Raw genomic sequence first — 21,108 nt, forward strand, 5'->3', positions numbered from 1 at the left:
AGAGCTGAGTGATAGCTGTCCGCACGGATTGGAACATGAAGGGGCTGTATTTCTTAGAAAAGGTAGAGAATATGTGAAAGCGAGAGTTGTTAAAATTTTAGTCTACTTCTGGTAACTGCTTTCGCGCTGGGGTGTTACTTACCCACAAATCGGATGAGGCCTTGTTGTGTCAGTCTTGGGCTCAGGCTCCTCCTTCTCCCGAGAAGTAGACTCTTGGAGGAAGACACTGCACCTGCTCACGTTCAGGCCTGGCCTGGAAGTCGGCTTTTTGGTTCCCCAGTTTCACTCGATGAACCAGGTTTTCATGAGTTTGTCCTCCTCCCGAGGAGATTGGAAAAGGCAAAGAATATACATCACATAGGTTGAAAAGTAAAAGTGTAGGAAGGAAATCGTATGCTACTGGAGTAGTTGGCAGGGCTTTGCTGGGCTTCAGTTATGTAAACTCAGACTCTTCATAATTAAAGTGACCGCAGTTCAGTACTGTTTCCTGTGGCGGGGAAGGCAGAGCGTTAGTGGGTACCGGTGTTGGCTTTTACCTGAGTGTGCGCGTTTATTTGTTCACTCAGCAGACACCGGAACGTCGCAGAGCCCGCGCTCAGTGCCGCGCACTAGAAGCATCAAGGAGACGGTTGCCTCTCTTCCCGCCTTTCCCTCTCACTTAGTAGCACATCAAAAAGCCGATTTTAATTTCAGAACACTTTGCTCCATTGAGAGAATCGTACATTATGTGTACTACAATCAAAATGAACTTTCTGTTCCAGCAGAAAGCTAGAACAAAGCCTGAAATTTAAGAAAGACGAGTTTGCACTTGTGATTTAAAGCTTTGTGTTTATTTCCTACAGGTTCACCTTCCCTCCTGTACAGTATTTTCCAACTTCCCAGTCATTAAAAAGAAGACTATTTCTCTTGTTCATACCATGGATTTTTCTCCCAGAAGTGGATATTTTGCCTTGGGGAATGAAAAGGGCAAGGCCCTGCTATATAGGTGGGTGTTACTTACGTTTAAACATCAGAAATACCTGTAACCGTCTCTTGAAAATATGAAGAGATGTTGTTGTTACATTCCCAGTTCTGCCCTTACATGTAGTTCATGAGTTCTGTAGCTTATTGATTAGCTGCAGTGATACATTATTAATTGTACAGTGTTTAGCTTGACTGTCATCTTCATTATCTAACAAAAGTGCATTTTTTAAAAAGATTTGTTTATTTGACAGAGAGAGCGAGCACAAGCAGCGGGGAGCAGCAGGTGGAGGCAGAGGGAGAAGCAGACTCCCCACTGAGCAGGGAGCCCACCCACGGGCCTCGGTCCCAGGAGCCTGGGATCGTGACCTCAGCCGAAGGCAGACGTTTAACCGACTGAGCCACCCACGCACCCCCAAAATGCATTTTTCTACCATAAAATGTGACTAGCAGAAAAGTTCACCTGGAGATTTATTTATTAATTTAAAAAAATTATGTATTTGGGGGTGGTAAGCTGTATTTCGAGAATGTCAGTTTGAGGAAGAGTAGCCCCTTTAATAATAATGCCACTTTCTTGGTGCCTTATGTTTGGATTAACCTTTGTTGATTTGGCAGTTCGCTATTTACTCCACTAGATTTAAGGGGTTGTTTTTTTTTGTTTTGTTTTGTTTTGTTTTGTTTTTGAAAGAGGTGCTGCTTTCCCTGCAGCTGTAAGCTGTAAATAAGGGTATCAGCCACGGAGAGGTCTAAAAGTTATGCTCTGTCCAGGTTATTTTCTGCACTCAGTATACTTGGCTATAAAGTGGGAATGAACAAACCCTAATTGCACGGTTGCTAGAAGATACGGGTGACAGGGTGGCTCTTAAGGGGGAGCTGGTGAGCTGGGAGCCTGTGACTTCAGTCACAGCCCCTGTCCTTGCTCCCTTGTGTTGCTGGAGAATGCTGTGTAGGACCCTGTGTTTATGTATATACTTCAGGGAAGGCCTGCTTTCAAAATACTGAAATCTGATGTGAAGAAAAGGAGGAATGTAAATTGGTTTTGAGGAGATAGTTGTGAAAAGAGGGTATAGCAAACAGTAATATGGTCTCAAGTTCTACTTTGAAAGGAAAATGGGATACTCCTGGAAAATTGATACATTCCAGCATTCTCATTCCCAATCATTGTTGGAGTGATTCTTTCAGTTTGGGTTCTATAAACGAATGCAGGTTCCTACTGCACTTGGAAATTCTCTCCCAAAGCTTTGGTTTTATTATAATTGAATCTTCTCTAAGTTTGAGCACCAGAGGCCATTTGAGTTTTCTCCAAAGCATTGCTGTCTAGTGGGACTATTTCTAGTGAGTGGGTTGGCCTGACATGTCTGCTGGGTATGGCTGATCAGGTATTTCATAGACTCCCATTTGAGGCTTTAGAGCAAGCTTAATGCTTTTACTAACATCTGAGGAATTAGCTTTAGGATCCTTCAGAATGTCGGATTGAGGAGTCTTAACCTAGCTGCCTGGTGAGAATGATTATGATTACATCCCCCCCCCCCGACAATCTTCCTGAGTGCCGTTCTCATTGACAGTACTCCGGGTAATCACAGAGTTGTTCAGATGATTTGTTTTTACTTTTTCAGGTTGCACCATTACTCAGACTTCTGAAGAGAATATTTGAAGTAAGAAAATCCTTTCGTATTGATTGTTCAGGTTCTAAGGTTACCCCCGTGGCTGTCACTTGGCAGAGGGCCACATTGGCTGGTCTTTGTTTCTGCCACTGGGTGGCTGTGTCTTCAGGTAGGGGCGTAGGATGGAAGTAGATCAGGAAGAGCCCAGTTGGACTTGAACCTGCCCTGGGAATTTTTACTCCAAATCACAGCGGTCTGGCTCTGTTTTTCTGAGGTCAGATCTCTAATACGGTGTTCGGTGATGGTCATCAAAATTGTTACTCCTGAACATTTAACCCACAAAGGGTAGACGTAATAGTGAGAGATGAGTATCTTCACATATAATTACAGCTTCCATGAGCTCAAACCCCCTTATTTTGTGTATGTTTCTTGAGGGATTAAAAGTAGCTTGTCACAGAGCTAGTTAATGGCTGGTCATTAGTTTTGCTGCCCAGTGGTTAAAACAGTAGGACACGCCTCCCTTCCCGTGGCTTGACTTGGAAATACGGTAGTTCTGAGGTTGAGCTTTGCAGTTGGCGTGTTCGTCTCTCTTCGGAGATTCCTACGTGCGTCTGAGATTCATACCTGTTCTCTTCACACTGAGGAGACTGGGAGTGCCTGTATGTTTAATTGTGGAGCAAAACTTAGCCCAGAGGGGAGGGCGGTCTAGCTGTGCTGCCTCCCCAAGTTCTATAGCCAGATGTTTCCTTGTTGGTGACCTGCAGCTTTACATGAAGTGTGTAACAACTTCTGTTCTTTTCTCAGATCCAGTCGAGCCACAAGAGAAGCCCATCTTGATAGATCTTCTCAGAAACTTTCGGAATGTGTGATAATATATGTACGATGATTTATTGAGCCAGCTGTGCTTATTTAAGTTAACAGAAATGTCTTAATAAACACATAGCAACTTTTGTTTGAAAATAAATATATGTTGTTCTTTCCTTCCCACCTACACACAAACACACTGTCTTGGATGCACTTCTTCTCAGACTAAGCATGAGAGATTGGAAACACCTGTCTGTTGCCAAAAATAGTATAGACAGATATTCTCCTGTTTCACAGTTTACCCTAATTACTGTTTCCCCCTTTCCCAGAATAGAGCTGTCCATGTTTCGGGGTATCAGCTAACAGAGCCTGTGTCGAGTGTCGAGGTCAGTTGGCTTGATACGAGAGCAGTGAGATCTCATGGAATTAACTTTGAACTTCCAAGTTTTCTTGGAATGGTGATAATGGAAATGAGAAGACTTTTCTGGGCGTATTACTTCAGGTGATTGTGATTGGTGTTTTGTTGGGGAGGGGTCTCATGAAATCCTGGTACATGTGTCCTACTGATTTCCTGGAAATATGTATTATATCAATTTAAGTGTTCCATTTAATTTAGGTTCCAGGGTTGATGTTGCATAATTCGGTTTAGTATAACCTTGCTTTAAACTGACATCAGACCACGTATTTAAGGTGTATTAGTTATGAAAAGTATCAAGTAGGTCTATGAACTTTCACCCCTCCTCCTTGCAAACACACGGAAAAGTCAGGTTAGAGTAGGTTTTTCCAGTGACAAAGAATGGCTCTGACTCTGCCCAAAGAAGTAATGGGTCCCACTTAACTATATTCAAACAAACAGCTCAGTGAAGGGCATCTGCATCTTCAAGGCCCTTCCAGGTCTGCTGGCGATGACCTAGAGCAGCCCAGTAGATGGTGTGTCACCGAATGCCAGGATCATTCGGAAAGGACACTTTGTATTAAGGTGGGCTGTCGGTGTGTAATTGTAGAGGCCCTCCCCGGTCTCCTCTTTTCTCGGCAGCGACTTGCATAGTAAATATCAATGCTAAAAATTTCAGTTCTGAAACCAATTGACGTATTAGTGTTATTCCTCTCGCGAAGGGCTAGAGGGCAGCATCGGACCGTGAGTCATCCAAGGCGAGGCTCTTGATAGCTGTTCACCGTCACCTTGGCTTTAACTTCACCTACATCATTGTTTATTTCGGATGTGGATACCAAGCCTCCTATGTGCTCATTTTGCATACGATTTTCAGTTCCTAAGAGTGTAAAGATTTACAGGAATTTATCATTCTAGAGAAAATGATGGAAGTAGGAGTTGAAATTTTAACTACTTTTTAACACCTCTAGATCATTTTTACAGTCTACTAGGGGGCTAGGCAAAGAATTCCCAGTTTTAATCTAAGATAGATAAATGTGCTATTTGTTCTACGGACAGATATGCTACCAGACCTGTGTCTTGTCTTTGAATGTTTATTTACCCTCAATGGGAGCTGGGAATTTGAGTCAGGCTCTCATTGCGTCTTGTAGTTGGCGCCAAGCTAAGTCCTCAAGGAGATGAGAGCCGCCGTCATGATCTCATTTACACGGTTCTCTGTTGGCACTTGCTATGATAGCGTGAAAGTGGCTTCTATCTGGGGGCGGGGGGGGGCATTTTGAGCTGCGAGGTGCTGTGTTGCCATCCAGAGCCTCACAGAATGTACTCAGCTTTATCTGGAATGATGAGAAGTTGAATCTTAGTGTATCCTACTACTCATCTCTCCCCCATTAGCCCCACTAATGGTCAATGAACTAAAGAGTTATTAGTCTATTGAAATTCTTGCTGCTGTTTGAACAAATCACAGGTGAGAAGTCTTACCTGTGTGTCTCTGGTGAGGACATGGAGCCCTTTTCAAGTCTGCACAGAATGTGTGACCTGCTGTAGGGCTTGTGGCCAGCATTTCTGCACTTCAGCTAGGGGGTGGGATGGAAGCAAGGAAATGCTCATGAAAGGAAGTGCTTGCCACACTTGGATTCAGCTAGCTCAGGCTTCTTGGCATCCCACGTGCATGCATCCCCAAATTCATCATAAAGACACATCCCATGAGACATAAGCATTGTCTATTCTGTTTATTCTCATGAGAAAATAGGGGCTGGGGCAAGAGGTGTGGGGAGAAGGTGAAATGTAGGGTGGGAATAGCATTTCTGAGTCCCCGGCGCTGTACTTTTACTGACATCAGTGTATACGTGTAATCTCATGAAATTCTCATTGTTCCTCTGTAAGGAAAGTGATACTTTTTTTTTTTAATAGGACTTTTTTAAAAAAAGATTTTATTTATTTTAGAGCTTGAGCAGGGGGCGGGGCAGAAGGAGAGGGAGAGAGAGAGAATCTCAAGCAGATTCCCTGCTGAGCATGGAGCCTGACACAGGGCTCTATCTTGTGACCCTGAGATCGTGACCTGAGCTGAAACCAAGAGTCCGACGCTTAACCTACTGAGCCACCCAGGCACGCCGATACTTTCTTTTTACAGGGAAATAAATGGAGGTTCAGAGAGGTTGAACATCTCAGTCCCTAGAGCTCTCATCCTTACATTGATGACTGATCCTCAAAGTAGGGTGTGTGTACTCTAACAGCATATAGCGCATTAGATTGTGGAAAGAAATAGAATTCCTGTGCTGGGCAAAATATATGTATCCCACAGATAATGTGGATAACCTATAAACAATATGTTTATTTGGGGGGTATATACTCAAGGGTCTTCTACTAAAGTGCCATTAGTTTGGAGGTCCAACCTATTGCCACAGCAAACTTGACACATCCCAAACCGAACACATTTCCACACCCTTCCACGTCCCCAAACTTGTCTTTGTACTCCCCATCATGTTAACAGCTCCTCCATTAACCCAGTCACTTAAGCTAGGTACCTGAGACTGACTTGAAACCTGAGATTTTTCTCTAACTCTATTTCCCACCACAAACACTAGTTACCAAGCAATTTTATTTTTTCTCTCAAAAAGTCCTTTTTTTCTATCCTGCTGCTTCCCAGCTCTGATCAGCTCTCATCTGTTAATCCCCTGGCTGGGTGTCATTACTTCCTGCTTCACGCTTTTCCACATTGCAGCCAGTGATTTTTTTTTTTTTTTTAAAGATTTTATTATTTGTCAGAGAGCAAGAGAGCAAGCACAAGCAGGGGGAGCAGCAGGCAGAAGGAGAAGCAGGCTCCCCGCTGAGCAAGGAGCCCGATGTGGGACTTAATCCCAGGACCCTGGGATCAGGACCTGAGCTGAAGCCAACCGTTTAACCGAATGAGCCACCCAGGCCTCCTACCAGTGATTTTTTTAAAAAACATTTATTATGGTAAACTTCAAACATACACAAAAGGAGAGATATATAACAAACCTCTTTGGAGGGATCGCCCAGCTTCGACAATAATCAGCTCCTGGAAATCTTTATGTCCTCACCCACACACTCTCTGGTTATTTTGAAGCCAAGCCAAGATGTATCACTTCATCTGTAAATATTTGAGTATGTATAGAGATGTGTTTTAAAAATACAAATCTCAACATGCTACTCTTGCTTAAAATCCTTCAACAGCTCATTTCTCCCAAACTCTTCCGTTTCCCCATCTATGGAAAAGGCATAATAAATAGACCTGCCTTCTAGGCCTAGTTATCACGCTCAGAACAGCACCCGGCCCAGAGCGAGCTGTCAGTGTATGTCAGCCGCCGCCATTATAATCATCACGCCCATGGTCATGTACAAGACGATACTCAAGCTTCTTCAGTTGCTAGAGAGGCCCATTACCTTGGCCTCTTCCCATCTCGCCAGCTTTCTCACTTACCTCGTGCTCCAGAAATCCTGAGCTACTTGAAATTTCCCTGAATAAGCCAAGCTATTTTTCTCCCCATACCTTTGTTCTTGCTGACGCTTCCTCCTTGCCTTTTCTTTTTCTGCCTTTCAAACACGGCATCTAACAAGATGGAGATGGGCTTCTGTCCTAGTACCTACACCCTTTGTTGCATTTGTTTCTTTGTTTATATGGTCTTTTTTTTTTTTTTTAAGATTTTATTTATTTGACAGAGCACAAGCAGGGGGAGCAGGAGAGAGAGAGGGGGTAGTTCGATCCTAGGACCCTGGGATCACGACCTGAGCCGAAGGCAGATGCTTAACTGACTGAGCCACACAGGCACCCCTATGTGGTCTTTTCATGGAAGATTTAAAGTGGTTTTCCAAAACACACAGTAAAGAGAAAAAAGAGAAATGAATCAGGGCCTGGGAACAATGAAGATAAGACAGGAGAAATTAGAACCCAAACGTGTAGGCCATATGTGGTTACTAAAGTTGAACTGTAATTGTTTTTTCAAGTTTTAGTCTAAACAATACTCAAATACATTTTTTGGAAAAAACCTATTTCAAGAAAAAAAGTGAAAGTCTTTTTCCTCCCTATCCAAGGGAGCCTCTATTAATAAATAGTTTGGTATGTGTCTTCCTAGTAGGTTTTTTGTTTTTGTCATCAAATCAATTATGTGTTCAGATGTGAGAAACAAAACCTGGCAAATAGTGGCTTGAATCATAAGGATATTAATTGTTTAAGAAGTCTAGAGGTGGCTAACTGGCTTTGGGATCCATTTGGTGGCTCGCCGATGCTCCATCTCTGGTTCTCTTTGCCTGTTTCTCATGGCTGCAAAATGGCTGCTGTACCTCAAATCCCACATCCTCACACAACGTGAAAGCATTCCGAGCTGGAATGGAGGGGATGGGGAGAAAACAGTCTCTTGTCTGGCAGGGCTCTTCCTTCTTTTTTTCTTAAAGATTTTATTTATTTATTTGAGAGAGAGCGCGCGAGAGCAAGATTGAGCACGGGGAGGAGAAGGGGAAGAGGGATCAGCAGATTCCCTGCTGAGCTTGGAGTCCAACCACAAGGGGCTCAATCCCAGGACGCAGAGACCTTGACCTGAGCTGAAGTCAGATGCTTAACTGATGAGCCACCCAGGCGCCCCTTTTCCTTTTGATTAAAGGAGAAAGTCTCTCCTCGAAGTCTCCCTGCAGACTTTCCCTCACGTTTCCTTGGCAGAATAGGGTCACAGACTCTGGACCAATTACTATCAAAAAGGATGAATTTTCTATAAAACCAATCATGCTTCATCTGGGGGGGGGGGCTGGCAGTGGGGCCTGCTGTCCCTGAGCACATAGCTATCTGCCTGTTGCTTGAAAAAAAAAACACAAAGCAAAAAACAAAGCCTGCTAGGCATCTGTTTGCAGGAGGACGGGGGAGTAGGGAATGGCTTTTGGGAGAAAAGCAACATGCTTGCCAAAGGTACAGGAATGCATCCCTTTTATTTTTTGTTTTATTTTTTAACATGAATGGTCCCAGATTTAATACTCTCCAACGGCTATTTTCATTTAATTTCACTTATCCGGCAGATGTGGTAGGTAATGGGTTTAGCTCACTCCTTGTCACTTGCATAGTATCTCTCTGATCCAGGAGCCCTGGGGTCGTTTCCTACCTTTTAGCATTGCGAGCAGCTTTCTTACACTGGCCTCTCTGTGCACACGTGTATTTCTCCACGAGACGTGCCTGAAGTAGAATTGCTGGATAAACACATTGAAAATTTTGATTAAAAACTTTGATAGAAATTCTTCTCTCAAGTGTCTAGGACAATGACCTTCCCACCAACAGTAAATGAGAGAATTCCCTCCCCTCTGTCTCCCGGACAGAGAAGCAGTGATAAAAATGTCACCGCTAGATATTATTATAACCTAATGAGTGAAAAACGACAGCTATCATTTTAGTTTGCTTGTGCTGTAATTTTGATTTCGCCCATTGGAAACGGGTCAACAAAAACTATGTAATTCACACTGCCTCTAAGAGAAGTTAATCCTAGTTCCTCGGAGAAAGCAGTCTCCCCTCCCTGATTCCTGATCGTATTTGTGAACACATTTCTCTCCTGTTATTACTTTATTCATCTTTGTCCCTCCGACATTTGGTTCAATGTTTGCTCCATATATTAGATATATAATTTTCTGAGTTTAAAAAAATCTGACTTGATTATAGAGAGAACAAAGGGTAAACGTGGGTAAGAATGACCAAAAGCACAGTTCCTGAATCCCAAATCAAGACACACGGATCGACCAAGGGTTTTTGTGCTGCTTTTGGGTGTGAGAAGCCAATCTGGAGGTGTAACATGAAATGAGAAATGACGACACTTCTAAGGTATTTCTATGGTTTATACAGACAGCAGGTCAGATTATTTGGAATCAGGACTATTTTAGACGTTAAATTGTAAAGTAGAGCTTAAGAGGGAATCCTGAGGCATAAGGAGAGATGAACTATTGGTAGCCGGAGGCGAAGCTCGAGTCAGTAGTTTTTAAAATAGATGATGAGTTGAGAATAAACCGTGAAACTTTGAATCAGCCAGCAGCCGGCAAATGCATTTTCTCATTGACAGCTAAGCGGTGATAAAATTCCCTCCTTGTAGGTCCTGCCTCCCCGTCAGAAAGCACACCTGGGGTTGGCATAGTAAAATGGAGTAACATTTCCAGAAGTTTCAGTAAGATGGTATACTGTTATTTTACATGCTGCTGTTCTCCCCTCAAACCCTTGCTTCTTCAAACATAATTTCTTCCTCCTGTTGCCTTCTTACCTGATATTTCAGATCATCCGTCCCCTTCCCTCTGTTCCCCCCCATCTCCCCGCTGCCCATCTCACTCCCCAAGGCATCTCAGCTGAGCGACTGTGTGTCTGTCATGCTGGATTCCCAGCCGTCCTGGGCGGATACCGTCCGCGCCCTTGTGGAGGGAGAGTCGCACCTTAGACAGGTAATTACAAGTTCCACCAGTGTGATCAAAGGGGAGGGGCAGAGTGCTTTGCGAACCTGGAGCGGGGAAACCTGACCTGGCCCCACAGGTCCCCCAGGAGGCCATGTTGCAGTTGAGTTTGGAGGAGTGAGGAGGAATTGGCCAGGACAGGAGGAGAATATCAGCCCCAGCCCTCCAGCCGCCTCACCCCACTTCTCCCCGAGGCATGCCCTCCATGCTCTATGGAATCCCCAACCTCTAGTGAAGACGCCCTGTGCATTCCCTGACTGCTTCTCTCTATGTGGCACCCTGGGTCCTCCCTGAAGCTCTCGGGGCTCCCTTGGACCTCTCCCTCCTCTTTGATCGCTCTGCACCACCCCGCCCCCCCGCCGCTTGCTGAGAAAGGACGCTGCAGTGACTCTTCTTAGACAGTGCCCTAACATGACTTGGAAAGGGCATGGAGTAATCATTTTTTTTTTTTTAAAGATTTTATTTATTTATTCGACAGAGATAGAGACAGCCAGCGAGAGAGGAAACACAAGCAGGGGGAGTGGGAGAGGAAGAAGCAGGCTCACAGCAGAAGAGCCTGATGTGGGGCTTGATCCCATAACGCCGGGATCACGCCCTGAGCCGAAGGCAGATGCTTAACCGCTGTGCCACCCAGGCGCCCCTGGAGTAATCATTTTGTTTCATTTCCAAGTTTTGGATAACTTGCCTTATAACATTCATAAGGCACTTTAGCCTTGAGCCCAGCACAGAGTAGGCTCTTGAAAAGGCATATTCCTGCCATTATTATTTTTAGAAGACTGACAGTACATTGCACGTAACAGGCATATTGTAAGAGCCAAGTCCCTTCCTCTGTCCCAGGGCCCCAGGGTCCAGGTGGGGCAGAGAAGATGGGGCCGTTGGGAGTCCTATGTTCAATAGGGACGTTGGAGCTCACTGGGGCCCAGCAGTGGATGTCTAATGTCGCACAGCTTGTTAATGTCAGAGCAGACTTAGGACCAGGTCTTAATACTCCATCTGCATGTCTTGCTGTCTCTTATCACCGGAAGGCTGACAAAGGCCTCGAGTCTGCGTTCTGAGAAGGCTTCTCTTGTCTCCTCTGCAAAAAGTGGGCTGTCTCGGGCAGCCCTGGAAACTCTCTCCACTCCAGAGAGCATCGCTGGCTGCCTCTGGGGGAGGCGGTGGGATGCGGAGAAGACAGAGTGGGCCCCTCGTGCTATTTGCAACGCTGTCCTGTCCTGAGGGTCTGGAGGACCTATATTCCTAGAGCCCCCTACGTCCCTTAGTCTTGGCTTGGAGATGTCCCTGAAGCCTCCCTTCTGCTTTGCTTGTGGAGAAGACCGAGTGTCTTCTGTTGCCCAGTTTTACAGACACGGGACCTTCTTAGGAATGTGCTCCAGGAGGCAGGACGGCGTCAGAGTTAAGAGCACAGAGTCCGGAGTCAGTCAACTTGCTTTTAAATAGCCCAGATCCTTGACACTCTCCAAGCCTCAGATTCTGCCCCTGGAAAAGAGGGACAACAGAGCCACCCCAGAGGCTGGTGGAGAATTAAGAGGCACTATGGCGTACAAAGCCACGCCCATTGCCTGGCACATGGCCAGCATTCAGGAAATGCCAGTTATAATTATTTCCTCGTGTGATTCCACAGCAACCTTGAGAGGTAGGCAGGGCAGGTGCTATTAACCCTTTTATGCCCTGGGATGGCTCCATTTCAGAAATGTTAAATGACTTGATCTGAGGTCACAAATCCAGTAAATGGCAGTCAGGACCCCGGACGTCCTGACTCTGAGTTCAGTGCTCTTTCTGCTCTCAGAATGGCCTTTGATATGAATGGTATTTCCCTTGGGGTCCTGCCTGACCCACTTTCATGTCTGTGAATTCTCTCTCTTTTCGGTTTCTCCTCCTTCTGCCAGAATTCTGCCTGGTGCTCGTCTCCAGAAACCCACGGGCCAAACTTCTGCCTGTGGCTCAGAGGCCGGCAGGACGGGAAGCAGGTCTCTCTCAGGAGGGATCGGGAAGGGTACTCGGTGGCTGTGAGGCTGGTAGGTTCACCCACAGAGAGGGTGAGCTGAATCTTCAGCAGGGCGTTCACTTAGTTGTCTGTTGAGTGGAATTACTTCGAGTCCCTTCAAAGACCTATCTAGATGTTCGTGCATTTGAAAATTGCAGAATCATTTAATTCTTAGGCGTTGTAAAAAATATATAGGATATTGCTGAAACGATACTAATGACTTTTACACCGCTGCACTTTCTACAAAGGATGATTTCTCATGCAAGGCCTCTGGGCTTCTCACTTTTATATGTCACCAAGAACATTCCATTTCATTCTGTAAATCATTGGGTTTCATCCTTCTTCATTGTTCGATACACTGACAGGGTAGGTGCTAGTGTTTCCTTGTTCTCTTACCCCTGGAGTCCTAATTTCTGAAGTGAAAGGTTCTTTCACTTGTTGGCTAGGTGACTCTGGGTAAGTCACTGAACCCCTCTGAGCTTTTGTTGCCATGTCGGAAATGATGACAATTATCTCACAGAGATGGGCAAAGGGTTCAGTGAGAGGATGTGTCTAGAGTGCCTCCCATAGCACTATCCCCGACGTTCAGTAGGGGCTCAGTTAGCCTGAGTTCATCTTTATCTGATATTTCTATAGACCTTCACATTTATCCATCCAGAACCACATTCATTATTTTATTTTCTTCTGACCCTGTGAAGCACATGGGACCAGTATTAATTTGAAATATAGATAGATATGGCTAGATTGCCTTACAAAAACCTTTATCAGTTAATACCCTCATCTACCCTGTGTGAAAATCCCCAGTTGACTGTCTTTACTAAGGCGTTTTGTAGCTTTTTATTGAAAAAGAAAACAGATACAAAAAGCCACACGTAACAAATGCATGGCTTAGTGAATTATTATAAGGTCAATACCACCCAGGTCAAGAAATAGAATTCTGCCCCCGCTCCAGGAACCTCTCCATGTGCACTGTCCCAATCCAACACCCTCCCTCCCTATAAATAACCACTCTCCTGATGTGTATAGTACCTACTTCCTTGCTTTTTTTCATTTTCTTATGCAAATGTGTGCTCCTGGACAATGGACAATGTTGGTTAGTCTTGGTGGTTAAAAAAAAAAAAGCGATATTTCCTTTTTTTTTTTTTTTAACATTTTATTTTTATTTGAGAGAGAGAGAGAGACCATGAGCCGGGGGGAGCTATTTCTCTGAGAATCACTGCTTTCTTTGAATGAGAAATTGTATTTCAGGACCATCTATGCTGGTGGCCAGTGATGCCCATCGCTACTGAGGTCCGGGTGGGGGGCGGCAGAGGGAGAGGGAGAAGCAGGCTCCCCACTGAGCCTGGAGCCTGACGCAGGACTTGATCCCAGGACTCTGGAATCATGACCTGAACCAAAGGCAGTCGCTTAACCCACTGAGCCACCCAGGGGCCCCCCAAAAATGTGACATTTCTTCCAAGTTTCTTTCAACCTGTAAGTTCCTCCTTCTTCCTCTTTTTTTTTTTTTTTTCCGTTACAATTTATCTGTTGCAGGATTCAAGCCGTTTGCCCGGCAGAGTTTTACACAGATCTGGGCTTTGCTGATGGCATGCTCATGGTACAGTTAAGCATATTCCTCGGGAAACTGGCAGGTAGATCAGAGAGCGGATCAGAACTCAGGGTCAGTTTCTTTGGCAAAATCGTAGGGTGTCTTAGGCATGACTACAGGTGCCTAATGGCTGCTGGTCTTTCTTTTTATGCTTAAGTTCATTAAAAGTTGCAAAGTGGTGATAGTCTAATTCCATCATTTCTTTTTCATTTATTAGTTGGAACACTTCTATAGAGAGATACCCTCATTTATTATTTGGTTATCAAGTGTTGGTAACCAGTCATATAGGAATGGCAGGATAAATGCTGGGTTATTTCCCTCTATTGACCAGTTTTCAAGATGAGTTAGTTTCCTATCATCCTCTGATGGTTTCCAATCTATATATCTGTGTATATATATATATATATTATTATTATTACAAACCTATGGATTTAAATATATTTGATGGGTTTCAATCCATTGCATTTATTGTCTTGAGCCAGTGGAAGCTTCTTCAAGTTCATTCCTGAGTCCTTTAGACAAGCTCTAGTGGTTTGCTGTTGTTTTTGCTGTAGTGGGTTTTTTAAATTGTTTCCTCACTATTTGGTATGACAGCATGTCCCAGGTTCGTCTTGCATATTTCCTGCTCCAGACCTGGCAGGAGCTGTTTCTCTGAGAATCACTGCTTTCTTTGAATGAGAAATTGTATTTCAGGACCATCTGTGCTGGTGGCCAGTGATGCCCATCGCTACTGAGGTTGGTTACTGTGTCTACACATTTTCCGCAGACAGAACTGGGGGCGGGGCGGTGAATTTGTTGCATGTTGATAAGGTTGGTCTGTGTCTTTGTTGGAAGAGGTCGCTGAGAGGACGTGACCACGGGTTGACCTGCGAGCGGCCTGGGGCAGCCGGAGGCTCCTCAGCCCCTCCCCTGTCCTTGGACCACGCCTCCCGCTTGCCCTCCCCGCCCTAGAAGGTGCCTGCAGGACGCAGCCGTGAGAAAGCTCTCTGTTGCCGCCTGGACCATACACGTGGTTGAACCCCGAGAAGGCCTCCACAGAGCTTTCCAGATTCTGGTGGGTGGAGGTGGAGATCTCCTCGTCTTGCAGCTGCCTGAGACCAGCCTGGGGGGTAAGTCCCCTGGCTTACCAACCGAGCACGCGCCCCTCTGGAGCCTCCTGCCTCTTTCTCCCCGCTCTCCTTGCCCGCCGTCCGGGGCGCCCAGTTCAGCTCTTGTGCCGAAGCTCCCAGAATCACGAACCCACAGCCTTCTCCGTGTGAAGTGCGGTTCTACCGAGACAAAATCTCGGCCTCCTGCTTTCAGTCCTGTGTATCTTAAATCCGTCGCTCCTTCTCCTTTTGGCATGAAGGGTTGCTGTTGGAAAAGTCTCAGAAGAGTCTGGATTTCTTTCCCTTATGAAGTCACATGCTCTTATGTTCCAGAGGGCTAAAGGGGTTGTTCTTTTTTGCTTTAAAAGTCCGGGGCGATTGTCCTGGAATGTCTTCGTGCTGTTCGTTCTGGGCCAGTGTTCCCAGGTATGACGTCTGCTCTTGCCGGGTGAGGTTTTGGAGTTTTTTTTTTAAATTTCAAGGAGGTTTTCTTTGTTTCTTTCTTTCCATTAATTGTTTTAATATTTTAATTACTTGATTAATTATAATTCCAGTGAGTTCTACTAGTGTCAGGTGTACGAGATCGTGACTGAGGAAAGTGTTCCTGAATTCTACCGTGCAGGGTCTGTTCTGTGCCCTTGTGGGGGTTTCTTCTGCAGGAGCTCTACTCTCTGTCCGATATTCTTTGCCTGTCTTCAGTATTTGTCCGTCTTGCTTTTTTACCTATTCTTTGTTATTATGTTAATACCCCCGCCCCAGCCCTGGTAGCCGTTTTTACCTTGTATTTCTCTTAAGAAACATGTTGTGTCCATCTGATCTTGTGTTCCCTCTGGTCTAGTCTTCATTTCTGAAACGGTGCTTTTCTTCCCTTTTCTGTTCTTTCCTGGGTTCTGTCACCTCACTTCTGAGTCTTTCTAATTCCGGCCTATAATGTTCTTGTATGTCTTGTTGTTTGAAAAATGTGTTGGAGCTTGATTGGAACCAGTCATCGTTTCATCTTGTTGTATGGACGTGCCTTTCGGGTGCGCCGTGTCTCCTCGGTGCGGGGCCCCGTGTGGGAAGTAAGCCCTCGGCCTTCACGGCCGACCCCTTTGCTCACCCGGGCTTGGAGATGGCCAGACCCTTCCCGATGGCAGCTGCTGCTCTGAGCTTGGCCCTCAGGGTCTCCTAGAGAGCAGCTGCGGCCTGGGTCCGGGAGCTCCTGCTCTTACGTGCTCCCACACTGCTCCTCTCCACCTCCTCCTGCGTGGATACTCCCAGTGCCGACAGTGATGGTCTTGTGGCCATGGTGGTTTGTCCCCACTCATTTGTAGTTTGGGGTTCATGAGTATACCTTGTCACATTTTGGTGTAAATGTTGTGCATTTTTGGTTTTGTTATCTAGTTGCTGCTTCTTTTTTTTTTTTTTTTTTTTGGAGATCATTGAGAAATTATGATCTCACTGCTACCATTTTTCCAGAATTCCCTTTATAACAGTGTAAACATTTTTGTGTTATAGCTCGTACTGAAATTAGGCCTAACATATAAATAAATAATCATAAGATAGATATAAAAAGATACAGTATGAAACAATAATTATATAATATATAACCATATATGTCTATCTGTATACATGTATACAATCTTATCCCTACAACAAAATGTAACAAAGGGGAAGAGAACAATTACCAAAAGCCCCCAGTACATAAGCTGATTTGTGTTCTTCCTCTAGTCTTTGTCCATCAGGTTTGTTTCATATCATACTTCACTCAGATTTAAAAATGTTTGTGAAAGCAATAATATGTATATTAAGAAATCAAGTGATACCAGGGCACCTGGGTGGCTGAGTCGGTTGGGTGACCGACTCTTGATTTTGGTTCAGGTTGTGATCTTAGGGTCGTGAGATGGAGCCCCGAGTTGGGCCCCATGCTCAGTATGGAGTTCGCTTGAGATTCCCACTGCTCCCCCTGACCCCCCCTTCTCAAATAAATTAATAAATCTTAAAAAAAAAATAAAGTGATAACAGAAAGGTTTACAGTGAAAGGACACTCCCTGCCTCACTTCTGCTAACCCTCAGTCCTATTTCTTGGAGGCTGCCATTTTGAATCCCCTTAGTCCTTCCTTCTGGTAGTTGCTTTCTCTATCTCTAATACACTCATGCTACAATTTCGTGATCTATCCTCTTTAGCCATTTCCTGTTTTCTTCCTGCTGTAACAAATGAGGATTTATGTCTACTGCACCAGTCTCCCCTTCCCTATTCAATCCTTCCAATATGGAGATTTGGTTATTTTCAGTTAAATCGTATTTCCATTGTTATGACTAAGTAAATATTATTTACTACAAAAGGAAGTGGTGTATTTTGATTACATTTAATTTCTTGCATTGCCTTCCTTTATATTCACCGCACCCCACCCCCACCCCAAGCTCTGCCATTAGATCAGGTTTCTGCTTCCTTCCTTCTGCCCACATCTGGAATCTGGGATTCTCCTTCTGTTCTCTTGGTTGTTATACCTCTGTTTCCTGGTCTCACGTCTTCCATTTTCTTGGCTTGGTTCCTTGTTTTGCTCTAGCACATTCTCAAATAACTTCCTAAAATAAGGTGTATTAGAGAATTTTTTTTTTAAAGAATGTGGATGCTTGAAAATATCTACCTAAGTCTAAAAATTAACTCCCTTAGAATTTTAGGGCATTCTTTTTCTGAGGTACAGTATTGTTATGGAGAAATTGGTTAATATTAAAATTCTATTTCTTTCAAGGTAACTTAGAGAAAGATCTTTTCCTTGGGAAACTTTTGAAATCTGTTCTTTATTTTTGGTAACACAGGGCTTTATAATGACGTGCCTTGGTATGTGGCTTTCTGCATCCTTTGTTCTGGGTACTCAGTGGAACTTGCGATCTGGAAACATCAATTATGGGAATTACCTTGAACTATTTCATTAATAGTTTCATTCCCGCTAGTTTCTCTGTTCCCCTTTTCCAAAACACCTAAGTCAACAGGTAGACTTTGGACCTTTGGTGCACTTGCTGGGTCCAGGCACCTGGCTAGTTGCTGGGAATAGAGAGGGATATGAGGTACCCCCTGCCATTAAGAATCTCGATGAAGGCATAAACCTTTGAGGAGGAATTTATGATCAAAAAGACCTTTCTGGAAGAAATACTAACAGAAAAACCCAATAGCTCAAAAGGTGCTGTCTCATCGGTTATCTCATTTGAGTAAGTTCAGGGTCACAAGCTAGTAAGTGGCAGAGATTTGACATTGACTCCCAATTCTAAAGCATCAAGGTCTCTACTACAACTCCTCTACTCCTCCTGATGACACCTGTTCAACTGTGGAGTCTCGGCCAGTGGGAATAGACTTCCTTGGGTGTTCTCAAGATCTGATAGAAAGCATTTGATATGGGAGGATATCTGATCCCATTCTCAAGAAGCAGCAGGTCAGAGTATGCCTTTGTAAAATAACTTCTGGACATTTTCACAGTTGGAAAGGATCAAATTTTGGTCGTTCTGAAGACCCCACTTGGATTCCATTCTCCAACTCTCAAGAATCTCAGGCTGCCTCCCCACCCCATTTCTGCATGGGTCTCATTGTTTATTTTTTCCCTCCATGATGGGGAGGGATGGCTCCCCACCTCCAACCAGCCTGTGGGACACACTAGCTTGGGGGAAGATGCTCTGACCTGTAATTTTGTGACTGGTAGCTGTGATCGTTGCGCACGTTAGGGGGCTGGAGGGAGGCGGGTGGGGGAGGGGTGGCAGCTCTGTTAAAAAAAGATGAGATACACATAACTGCCGCTGACATTTCCTGCCGCTGTAAATCCTCTCAAAGAGAGCCTGCGTCCCTACTGTCCCTACTGGGTTGCCTTCACAGGGGCATGGGACCCAGCTTGATGAATCAATTGTGGCTTCATCAGTCTCTCCCTGATATTTAATGGTAGCTGATACCCAGCCCTCCAGGGGCCAGCTCAGGCACCCACACCAAGAGAAAAAGGGTCAGGCTGGGAGTGTTCAAGTCAACAGGGGAACGGGATGGTATTGCTTGTGCTGGGAGCAAATCCATTTTCATGCTTCATTATTGAATCCATTGCTACAAGGGAAGATTAAATACAAAGGGGAGAAAGAAATGAAAAACACAGGTGGAAAGATGTTAGAAAGTGAGGGAAAGAAGAGCTGACATGTGAAGCACTCAATTTTCTCCGGAGCTCACCGCTCCGGACTCTTGTGGAACTTCTGTTACCTCTATCACCTCACTTGATTCTCATCAAGTTCCTCTGATTATCTTCATTTTAGAGAGAAGAAATGGAGACCCAGGGAGGGTGATGGTTTTGCCTGGCTGCCCAGGTGGAACGACTGTGGAAAGGCAGAGTTTATGTTCTTCTTCTTTTTTTTAAGATTTTATTTTTATTTATTTATTTGAGAGAGAAAGAGAGAGTGAGCATGGGGGCAGGGGGAGAGAATCTTTTTTTTTTTTTAAGATTTATTTATTTATTTATTTGACAGAGAGAGAGAGAGAGGCAGCGGGAGAAGGAACACAAGCAGGGGGAGAGGGAGAGGGAGAAGCAGGCTTCCCACTGATCAGGGAGCCCGATGTGAAGCTCGATCCCAGAACGCTGGGATCATGACCTGTGCGGAAGGCAGGTGCTTAATGACTGAGCCACCCAGGTGCCCAGTGGGAGAGAATCTTAAGCAGACTCCCTGCTGCGTGTGGAGCCTGACACGGGGCTTGATCTCATGACCCTGAGATCATGACCTAAACCAAAACCAAGAGTTAGACACTTAACCAACTAAGCCACCGAGGTGCCCCAGAGTTTGTGTTCTTTGAACTGTTCCAACATAGTACAACCCATCACTCAAAATCAGAGGTGGGCAAACTACCGCTGGCAGGCTAAATCCACCCGCTGGCTGTTTCTGGACTGCTATGGCCTAAGAATGGTTTGTACATTTTTTAATGGTGTAAAGAGCATCAAATGTAGAATAATATTTCATGACACACGAAAATTACATGAAATTCAAATTTTGGTGTCCATAAACAAAGTTTTGTTGGAATATAGACCTGCTCATTTTTTTTGTTTTGTTTTTTGTTTTGTTTTAAAGATGTTATTAAAAAAATTTTTTTAAAGACTTTATTTGTTTATTTGAGACACAGAGAGAGAGAAAGAGCATGAGTGGGCAGGGGTGGGGTGGAGGCGTGGAAAGGGAGAGGGAGAAGCAGACTCCCCACTGAGCAGGGAGCCCCGCAAGGAGCTTGATCCCAGGACCCTGAGATCATGCCCTGAGCCGAAGTCAGACCAACTGAGCTACCCAGGTGCCCCTTAAAGATTTTACTTTTAAGGAATCTTTATGCCTAATGAGGGGCTTGAACTCATGACCCTGAGATCAAGAGTTGCATGCTCTACTGACTGAACCAGCCAGGCGCCCCTGCTCATTTGTTTATAGATTACCTGTGGCTGTTTTTGCCCTATCAGGACAGCGTTGAGTGGTCATGACAAAGACAGTGTGGCTAGCAAAACATAAAATACAAAAAACAGAAACATCTGGACTTTGATAGAAAAAGTTTCCCAACCCTGTTCAGACAGATTCTCGGCCACCCTGAGTGACAGAGGCAGAGACAAATTGAGTTCAGACATGGATGCACACTTTATTGATAACCGACTTTGTTAGACATAATTAAGCACCCGCAATTTCAGAAACACCAAACACTGTTCCATTGCCAGCCAGCACTGGCCCCGTAAGGATTTTAGGATTTGTAAGCCTCATTACAGATTGCAGTGGAAATTGTTCAGCCACTTCAGTGATTTGCCTTGAAGGTACTTAATATTTTCAAGTAAATGACAGGGATGGGGTTTTGAACGGAACTTGAAGAGTTTGTGAATTTCTTTGGTCTCTTGATTACTGTGCGTGTGTGATTACTGCAAAAAATATTTGCTTTCCCTGAAGTTGCTCAGCTCAAGGCTTGGGGCTGTCTAATTTGTCAGTGTGGGTGGGACAGATCAGGCTTGGCCGGTACAGGTAAAAGGGGAAGCAAAGGAATAAAGAAAAGAAGACAACTCATTGGAGGCTCTTACCGGGTCATGGGTTTGATCACAACATACTTTTGAAAGTGTCTCCCTTTCCAATCCAGGAACGTTTGATTCCTCTGTGCTGAAAAATACCCTGACCTGACAGGCAAACACCCAGAGAGGAGCATAAGGGAAGATTCTTTCTCTATTTTCCCAGTATGGTTTTGATTTCAAGAAAGCTCTCCTGTCATCAGCATCTCTTTCCTGCTCCCGAGCCCCATG

General features: G+C 44.7%; 1 protein-coding gene across 1 annotated transcript in view; it reads left to right on the forward strand.

The window, feature by feature from the left end:
* The window catches only part of UTP18 (UTP18 small subunit processome component), a 36,791-nt gene extending 33,267 nt beyond the window's left edge, over positions 1 to 3,524 (forward strand). The window contains exons 12-14 of the mRNA XM_040640850.1: positions 843 to 985; positions 2,577 to 2,615; positions 3,369 to 3,524. Of these exons, the coding sequence (XP_040496784.1) occupies positions 843 to 985; positions 2,577 to 2,601 (168 nt within the window). The 3' untranslated portion in view covers positions 2,602 to 2,615; positions 3,369 to 3,524. The remainder of the gene's footprint in view (positions 1 to 842; positions 986 to 2,576; positions 2,616 to 3,368) is intronic.
* Positions 3,525 to 21,108: the final 17,584 nt, after the last annotated feature.

Source organism: Ursus maritimus, unplaced genomic scaffold (assembly GCF_017311325.1).
Source record: "Ursus maritimus isolate PB19 unplaced genomic scaffold, ASM1731132v1 scaffold_24, whole genome shotgun sequence".
Classification (NCBI taxonomy): Eukaryota; Metazoa; Chordata; class Mammalia; order Carnivora; family Ursidae; genus Ursus; species Ursus maritimus.